The sequence below is a fragment of the Petaurus breviceps genome, unplaced genomic scaffold (genome assembly GCF_028583685.1).
Source record: "Petaurus breviceps papuanus isolate PSGF00001 unplaced genomic scaffold, PetGlider_PUasm1.0 38, whole genome shotgun sequence".
In the NCBI taxonomy this organism is placed as follows: Eukaryota; Metazoa; Chordata; class Mammalia; order Diprotodontia; family Petauridae; genus Petaurus; species Petaurus breviceps.
Genome location: NW_027186304.1, coordinates 102,749,529 through 102,758,952, shown reverse-complemented (window position 1 = coordinate 102,758,952; position 9,424 = coordinate 102,749,529). Strand labels below are relative to the sequence as shown.

Here is a 9,424-nt window from a genome sequence, read left to right as displayed (position 1 = left end):
CTCTCTCTCTCTCTCTCTCTCTCTCTCTCTCTCTCTCTCTCTCTCTCCCAATCTCCCTTCCCTTTCTCCGTCCCTCCCTCTTTCACTCCATCCCTGTCTCTCCATTCTCAATTAGCCAGAATTAGATTTTGAAGATTATTATTTCATCTTTGAAAGCTTTAAGCATTCACTCTTTTCCCTTTTTTTCTGTGGGCCAATCAGATTACCGGGAAATATAGGGTATTCTGTCATCTGAACAGGCCATAGAAATACAAACGACTGGAAGCATAATGTTGCTCTATAACAGTTTGACTTTCCCTGAAGAGCGAAGGAGTCAATTCTGTTTTAGATATTTAGGCAAATCGTTGAGGATAGTTTCCAGTCCCCTTGCCCCTCCCTCCCTCCATTTCTCCTCTTCTTCCTGCCTTCCTATCCTGGAGAATTATTCGTTCCAAATAACTTGTTACCAGGATAAGGTTTAGAAGCTCAATGGGTTGACTAGGGAGAGGGACTGGGACCCAACCTCTTATTCCATCAGTGTAGAAAATTTCCAATGAGAACATTTTCATTCCAATGAAGGTTGGCGCCTTCTCTGAAATTTTGTAATGTAATGCCAAAAGAAAGGCAACTTCCCAAGGTTCAGAATACCAGCATAGGCGCTCTCCATTTTATTCAGTGACAAACCAAGAACAGAGAAGATCAAAACATGACATTATTCAAAATACAGCATTTACTAAGTGTGATTAAATAATCTCCAAGTACTACCCCACCCCAGGACCTTCCAATCATTCAATCAATTACAAAGTCTCTGTTCTAAATACTTCTCCACCCCTTACTATCCATTGTGATAGTAATTGCCATTACTATCACAAACTTACAGTCAGAGGCAGTTGCCTAAGACACCTGAGAGGTTAAGTGACTTTTCTAGGGTAACAGGAAGTATGTGTCATAGGCAGAACTTGGATCCAGGTCTTCAGAGATGAGGGAGTGCTGCTAAAAACTCTGATACAACTAGAATTCCTTTTGGCCCTGGGTTTCCAGTTTGCCCCAAGTCAGAAAATAGCCTGAGGAGTAGAAGTGAGTAGCTTCTCTGACTCCCCCCACAGTGCAATTGCAGCTATTCCCAGGCCCTGGGGGTGGCTGTGGCTTCTCTGACTTAATCTCTAGAGCTTTAAAAAGGACCCACCCTGGGCTTAACAGCACTACTTCTTCCCAAGGTTGCAATCCCTGGTGTAGAAGGCAGCAGCAACTGGTAGCAGTGCTTACCCCATCACTACTGCAAATACAGGTAGGTGGAGGCAGACTGGGCTTCTCTGACCTGCTCTGTGCCTTTCTCCAATGGCAGAGCACTGGGAGGGCCGGGGTGTCTGGGTAGGATTCCTCAGCTTTGCCGAGGCTGGAGATGGCGAAAGCGAGTAGCAGTCTGCTCAGGTGTGCACATCTTCCCACTTGGCACTGAGGTCGGGAGCGCCAAGGTCGGGATTTGTGGAGGCAAGCGCCCTGTGGCTTTGATCACGTCGCCTGTGTATGCGTTTTGAAAATCGGGGACCAGGGGACACCCGGGTCCCAAGAGCAGCAGCAGCAGCTTTAAATAAGACCGCTCTAGCGCCTTCCCAGGAGTGGGAGAGGCAGCTTGTAGCTTCTGATCGTGAGGGCTTAGTGGCCCGAGGCTGGCATGGAAGCCTGGCAGGGCGAGGGCGTTCGGAGTGCTTCCTTAGATCTCCCTACCTTAGGAAATGAGCATAGTAGTTTTCTCCACTTCCCACCTTCCCCAGCACACTGGGGCACGTCTGGGCAGGCTGATATGCTGCTTATGAATTATGCATAGGGTGGTGGGGAGCGGCCAGACTATGGCACTCGATACTCCCTCAAACCGGGGCTCCTTTCAGCTCTCGGGATCTAATGGTCTGACCTACAACGTTCCCGAAACTGCGAAAAAGGAGCAGAAGTATCCTGCAACCCTGCTTCCTTCTCATTGTCAGTGCCTGGGGGAGGAAGAGGAAGACGACTTCAGATGGATGATATGGGGGGGGCACAACTGAGTCACTCCCAGCTACTGGGTTCCAGGTAATACTTGCTTTAGAAGTAGGATCTTATCTGCGCGGAGACAGGAGGTGGACTGGCTGTAGACTCAATAGCTCTTGTCTTACAGCATTTCTGCTCTGGGGGAGAAGAGCAGGTTTCATTAGGAGATTTTCAGTTTTAAAGTTGTAAGTAACCACGCAAGTCTTTGAGATGAGGAGCCCAAAGGGACTAAGTAGTCTGGACAAGGTTACACAGCTAGTTAGTGGCAGAGCCTGGACTGGAATACAGGTTTTGGCCAGCCTGGCCCCAGGGCTTTTTATCATATCACATATATGGATTCCAAACAAGTGTTCAATCTGTAAGTAGAAGCTGTAAGTCCTGGAAGTGAATTGGGGCAAAAAGGGGGAAAAGAAAAAAGAAACTGAAGGCTTTGTGATTATGGTGACCAGGCTTGGCTTCTGGGAAGAAAAGATGAAATGAACTTCCCTCCTTTCATTGGAAAACTGAGACCCCATTGGTGTGAAATGTTGTAGGGGACACATGTCCTGTATAGTTTACTTAACTGGTTGTTGTTGTTATAAGGGAGGGTCTTACTGGATAGGGGAGAGGGAAAGTGGTACATCTGGGAAAGAGTGATGCAAAAACAAAAAAAAAGCAAAACTTGTAAAAGCAAAGCTAACTCTACATAGACAGATATTATCATTGTGCATCCTTAAGTGGTATAGGTTGAGGACCCTTTCATGTTGGTTAGAGAGCAGAGCCATCAGCCAACCCTAAGCCTATTTGGTACCTGGGGTTTGACAGGACTTCCTAGGTCAATACCATCCAGACATAACTAAGTAATAGTAGCCAGGCTTTGTTTCAAAACTAGTTTGAAGTTCCTGGAATTAAAAATATGAGATCCTTGAAAAATCCCACTACATCTTTAAATCTGTGAAAAGCAGTGTGGTTTTATTAAAACCTCTTCAGGAAAAAAAATGACAAAAACCTAGTTTCTTCAAGACTTAAAGGCATTAAGGATTTTTGTATCTATCATTACCATCATTACTTTTGTTTTGTTAGAATATAGTGGGTGCTTCAGAATTAGATTTCATTGCAAAAATTCATTTTTGTGAAGCTTGTTACTTCAAGGGCAAGGACAGGAGGTGGTAAAATTTGAATGTTCAAATCAGGACATGGAGTTACATAAAGAAATTGGCATAAATGTTTTACTACATTTTATTACCTGGTCTAGTAATGAATCCTGCTGCTGTGTATGAACCCTGGCTTATATTGCCTACAGTTATCTTATGGATTTTCTCTTTCTACATCTTCTTGCTGAGCTTTGTTGGTACTATATAGAAATACTAATGATTTATGTAGTTTTATTTTATATCCTGCAACTTTACTGAAGTTGTTAATTATTTCAACTAGTTTTTTAGTTGATTCTCTAAACATACCATTATATTATCTGCAAACTGATAGTTTTGTTTCCTCATTGCCTTGTCTAATTCCTTCAATTTCTTTTTCTTCTCTTATTGCTAAAACTAACATTTCGATAATGGACATCCTTGTTTCACCCCTGATCTTACTGGGAAGACTTTTAGTTTATCTCCATTATAGATAATGCTTGTTGATGATTTTAGATAGATATTGCTTATCATTTTAAGGAAAGCTCCATTTATTCCTATGATCTCTCATGTTTTTAATAGGAATGCATGCTGCATTTTGTCAAAACTTTTTCTACATATATTTAAGTGATCATATGATTTCTGTTGGTTTTATTATTAATGTGATCAAGTATGCTGATAGTTTTCCTAATATTGAACCAACCCTGGATTCTTGGTGTAAATCCTACATGGTCATAGTATATTATCCTCATGATAAATTGTTGTAATCTTTCTGCTAATACTTAAAATTTTTGCATCAATAGCCATTAAGGGAATTGATCTATAATTTTCTTTCTCTGTTTTGGTTCTTCCTGGTTTAGGTATCATCACCATATTTGTGTCATGGAAGGAATTTGGTAGAACTCCTTATTCACCTTTTTTTCCAAATATTTTGTGTAGTATTGGAATTAATTGTTCTTTAAACATCGTATAGAATTAAATTTTGAATCTATCTGACCTTGGAGTTTTTTTTTTTTTTTAAGGAATTCATTGCTGGCTTGTTCAATTACTTTTTTGAAAATGGGGTTATTTAAATATTTTATTTTTCTTCTTTTAAAGTGGATAATTTATATTTTTGTAAATATTCATTCATTTCACTTAGATTGCCAGATTTACTGGCATACAGTTGGGCAAAATAGCTCCTAATTATTGCTTTAATTTCTTTTTTTTTTTTATATATATTTTTAAGCAATCAGGGTTAAGTAACTTGCCCAAGGTTACACGGCCAGTTATTTCTGGGTGTGGTGCTGAGTGTCTGAGCCCGGGACCCGAATCTCCAGGTCGTCCCAACACTGGAGCCGGTACTCTTACTCGCTGAGCCACCTGGCCGCCCCTAAGCAATTGGGGTTAAGTAACTTGCTCAAGGTTACACGGCCAGGTGTTTCTGGGTGGGTGCTAAGTGTCTGAGCCCGGGATTCGGTCTCCAGGTCTTCTCAACACTGGAGCCGGTGCTCTTACTCGCTGTGCTACCTGCCGCCCCTTTAATTTCTTCTTTATTGGTGGTGAATTAACTCTTTTCTTTTTTGATACTTACAGTTTTTTTTAAACCAGATTAACCAAAGATTTGTCTGTTTTTTTCCCCATAACTCTAGCCTGTAGTTTTATTTATTATTTCAATAGTTTTCTTACTTTCAATTTTATTAATCTCTCTTTTAGTTTTTAGAATTTCTAATTTGGTGTTTAATTGAGAATTTTTAATTGTTCTTTCCCTAGCTTTTTAAATTGCATGCCAAATTCATTGATCTGCTCTTTCTCTGTTTTTTTTTTTTTTTTAAAGCAATTGGGGTTAAGTAACTTGCTCAAGGTTACACGGCCAGGTGTTTCTGGGTGGGTGCTAAGTGTCTGAGCACGGGATTCGATCTCCAGGTCTTCTCAACACTAGAGCCGGTGCTCTTACTCGCTGTGCTACCTGGCCGCCTCTGTTTTATTCATGTAAGCATTTAGAGATATAAACTTTCTCCTAAGTACTGCTTTGGCTTCATTCCATAAATTTAGGCATGTTCTAACTCCATATTTTTGTGGATTCTGTTGCTCCAGAATTCTTTTAGAAGTTTGATTTAATGTTGTTTCCAAGGAAAATTGGGGAAAGCTCATGCAACTTTCTGGCTTCTCTTCACCATCTTGGCTTATTCATTTTTATTTGAAAGCAAACTATGACTAGTTTTACAAATTGTATGATTACTATAAACCAAGGCAAATGCTATCTCAAGGGATAGCAAATCAGAAAAGCAGAAGTCACTCAGAAAAGACAAAGGCCTTTTTCTCAAAATTTAAATTCTCCTTTTCCCTAAATGGAAAAAAAAAAAAAACAGAGGAAGATGGTACCTGTGAAATTAAAGAAAGGTCTTTATTAAGCAGGGAAGTAAAACATGCTCAAAGGACCTGACAGCCTATACTGACAGCCCACCAAGTAATGGATGGAGAGAGTTTATATGTCTTTTTTTTTGAGGGTGAAGGCAAGGCGATTGGGGTTAAATGTCTTGAACAAGGTAACACAGATACTGTGTCAAGTGTCTGAGGCCAGATTTGAACTCAGGTCCTCCTGTCTCCAGGGCTGGTGTTTTATTCACTGTAGTACCTAGCTGCTCCTGAGTTTATATGTCTTTTGAACGAACAAAGGAAAGGAATTTGAGGAGAAAGTTGAGCTTAGAAAGGAATGAGTCAGTGACTGCCATCCCCAAAGGGAGGGAAAGTGAGGAATTCCAGGTGTAATGCTATGGCCCTTTGATACACAAATCAGATGAATAGTTCAATATCAACCCTTGATAAGGAGATGTCTACCAAAACAGGTTAGGAGAGACCCATTACCAAAGTTAGTGGAGTCTCTGGAGATAAGCTAGGTCTATAAACCACCAAATAGCCCAGAGTCTCTGCTTCATAGCTCTTAGGTGCTTAATTGCCTTTAGAGTTGCTGATTTTCTGCAGGTCCAATTGGATTTACTCTCAGTCACCACAAAGGATTGTTGGTATGTCAAGGCAAGACAACCACTCCTCATACAGTTCTTCTGGTTAACTGGATAATTGGGAAAGGGAGGTGTCCAGCAAATCAAGGTGTCCATTTTCACATTAATTTCTATCCCAACTTTACCATAAAAATACAGTCATAGTAAAAAGGAATGAAAGAAACCTCCTTTTACTATTTGCCTTCTATTGCCTACACTCTGCTCCTTAAATACCAAGGTATAGGACTGTTTCCTATTTCCTAAGGTAAGGTTGTCATAACTGGAATTAGGTTTGGAATCAAAGAAAAGAAGATCATTACTATGAAAACTTGTGAGGTGAACTCACTTTTAATCCTCCTAAGACCAAACACTCCTTCAAAGAGTTATTTACATTATGTTATTACCAATAACTTAATTCACTTAGTAAAACTGTGCCAATCACTTGGGCTAATTAAGAATCCTGAAATACTTTTTTGTGTTCATGACCACATAGGAGGGCATTTCATGTTACTTTCAAGCTACTTTCTTTCAAGCTACTTCAATTCTGCTTTGCTCATAGAGCACTGCACCTTTTCTGATGAGGGCATGCCATCATGCGTGGTACTGTGCCAGTGTATCCCATGTCACACAATCAAATCCAAAATTCTTAAGAGACATCTGGAGAGGGTCCTTGTATTACTTATTTTGACCACCATGTGAGTGCTTGCCCTGTGTGAATTCTCTGTCTTTTTGGCAAGCATACACTTGGTATTCAAACAATGTGGCCATCCAATCTCAGTTTCACTCTCTGTAGTAAAGTCTGAATGCTTGGCAGTTTAGTTAAAGGAAGGACCTCAGGATCTGGTACCTTATCCTACCAGGTGATCTTCATAGTCTTCCTAAGACAATTCAAATGGAAGTGATTCAGTTTCCTGGCATGGCACTGATAGACTGTTCGGGTTTCACAGGCATACAACAATGAGGTCAACATAATTGCTCTGTAGACTTTCAGTTTGGTAGTCAGTCTAATTCCTCTTCTCTCACACACTTTCCGTCAGAGCCTCCCAAACACTGAGCTAGCTCTGGTAATGTGTGTGTCAGCCCTATTATCCATGTGTACATGCCTAGAAAGTGTACTGCCAAGCTAAGTGGAATTATCCACAGCATTCAAAACTTCTCCATTTGCTGTAATCACAGGTTCCACATAAGGGTGGTGTGGTGCTGGCTGATAGAGTGCCTGTGTTTTCTTGATGTTCATTGTTAGGCCAAAATTAGCACAGGCAGTAGAAAAAGGATCCATACTTTGTTACAGCTCAGCTTCAGAGGCTTTATCAAGTGCATAATATTCTGTGAAAAAAAAAAAGTATGTACCAACAGTCTCTCCCCTTTGGTTTTGGCTTGTAGCCCCTTCAAGTTGGAGAATTTACCATCAGTGAGGTATCTACTTTGATGCTGTGTTCATCCTCCTCGAAGTCATTTGACAACATGGATGAAAACATTATCTTAAAAAGCATGGGAGCAAGCACAGTCTTGTTTCACTCTGTTAGTGAAATGACTGGGAAAGCATAAGAGTCTGTTGTCTAAAACCCATGCAAGCAGGCTATCATGAAATTGATGTATAACACTGATGAAACTTCTCTACCAAATTTTGACATAATTTTCCATGAGCTCTCACAACTAATTGTATCAAAGGCCTTGGTTAGATCTACAAATGTTGTGTAAAGACCTGTGTTCTGCTCTTGGAATTTCTTCTACACTTGTTGGTCAGTAAACACCATATTGACTGTTCTTCTGCCCTTTCTGAAGCCACTTTGGCTCTCACGTAGATGGCCATCTTCCAGGTGAAGGAGCAACCTATTAAGGAGGACTCTGGCAAGAATCTTGCCAGCCATGACTAAGGGAGACTACCCCAACATTGTCATAAGTACAATCTATTTCCTTTGCCCTTATAGAGATGGACAATGGAGGCATCCTTGAACTCTTGGGGGATAACCTCCTCCTTCTATATAAACCAGAAAATTTCAGTCAGCTTTTGTAGGAGCAATGGATCCACCTTTGAAATCTCAATTGGAATAGAATCATCCCCGAGTGCTTTGTCACATGAAAGGAGCATAATGGCATTAAAAATCTCTTCTCCTTTTGGAACTTCAGCTAGGGAGGGATTGACTTCAACCTGAGGTAAATGGACTTCATAAATGTTTATTGACTGACCAAATGACTTAACCTGTATGTGGCTTAGGCATCGCCATAGAACTTATCAACCAAGAGGAAGGAGTTCACCTTCCTGAGGAAATAAGAGATCCTTCTTTTTGCAGGATGAAACTAGCAACATTTTGTGACTTTATCTACATTTTCTCAGTAACTGGGAAGCAGAAATTCAGTTAACTGGGTGGTTACAGCTACCGAAGATTAAGAATGGAGAGACTGGTAATGAAAAATATTGAAGGGTAATTTAATTCCTTAGGGAATCATTGCCAGGCTTAGAGCAGGACATTATATAGAGAGGCATGTGAAATCAGGGTGAAGGAGAGAGATTGAGATAACCAGGAAAGGTAATCTATCCAGAAACAGCCCTTGCCATTGAAGAAGAGATCTTGGATAAGCCATACATACACAAGTAATGACTAGGCAAAAGTTTCTGAAATAAGTTCTAGATTACTGAGCCAGGAAGTTGTTATAGGGAGTAGTCCAGGTAATGGTTGCAAGAGCTCATGCAGAGACTGTTATTGACTAAGGTGATTGGGGAAGCTTTGTGGTGAAGAAGACATTTGAAATGAGCTTTGACAGAAAGGTAGGATGTATGTAGGTCGGATGAAGGGCATTCTAGGCAGCAGGTCCAAACATGAGGAGCACATGCACAGAACCAGGGAACAGATCATTTATTTAAGAGACCAGAAAGAAATGTTATTAATTATTCATATTTCCATTTGGGGAGCAAAGAATTTATAGGAATGTCTGTGGTAAACACCAAAGCACTTTGAAGATATGAGTTAAATAGTGACAATAATAAGCAGCAAAGCTGAAATTATCTGTTTTTTTCCAGTGCCTTTGTTTATTATTTTGTTCATCTATGGATACTGCTAGGTGGTTCCATGGAAAGAGTGCTAGACTTGGAATCAGGAAGACCTGAGTTCAAATCCAGCCTTAGACCCTTACTACTTCTGTGATCCTGGAAAAGTCATTTCACTTCTTTTGGTCAATTTCCTCATCTGTAAAATGAGTATAAAAATAGCACTTACCTTGCAGACATGAAAGCACTGTCTAAATGCATTCTATTATGGTTATTGAAGAGGTACAATTGGAGGTGATCTAGATTCAAAAGGAAGCTGACGAATGCACACAGAAGTGTCT

General features: G+C 40.4%; 1 protein-coding gene across 2 annotated transcripts in view; it reads left to right on the top strand.

The window, feature by feature from the left end:
• Window positions 1-944: 944 nt before the first annotated feature.
• LOC138170719 (serpin B6-like) overlaps window positions 945-9,424 on the top strand; it is a 121,297-nt gene continuing 112,817 nt past the window's right edge. The window contains exon 1 of one of the 2 annotated variants that reach the window (XM_069100221.1): window positions 945-1,267. Coding sequence is in view for 1 of the 2 variants with exons in the window: in XM_069100218.1 (XP_068956319.1) it covers window positions 1,994-2,046 (53 nt within the window). In the remaining variant the exon portion in view is untranslated. Of the gene's footprint in view, window positions 1,268-1,835; window positions 2,047-9,424 lie in introns of those variants that run through there. The other variant, XM_069100218.1, reaches the window with a different exon arrangement.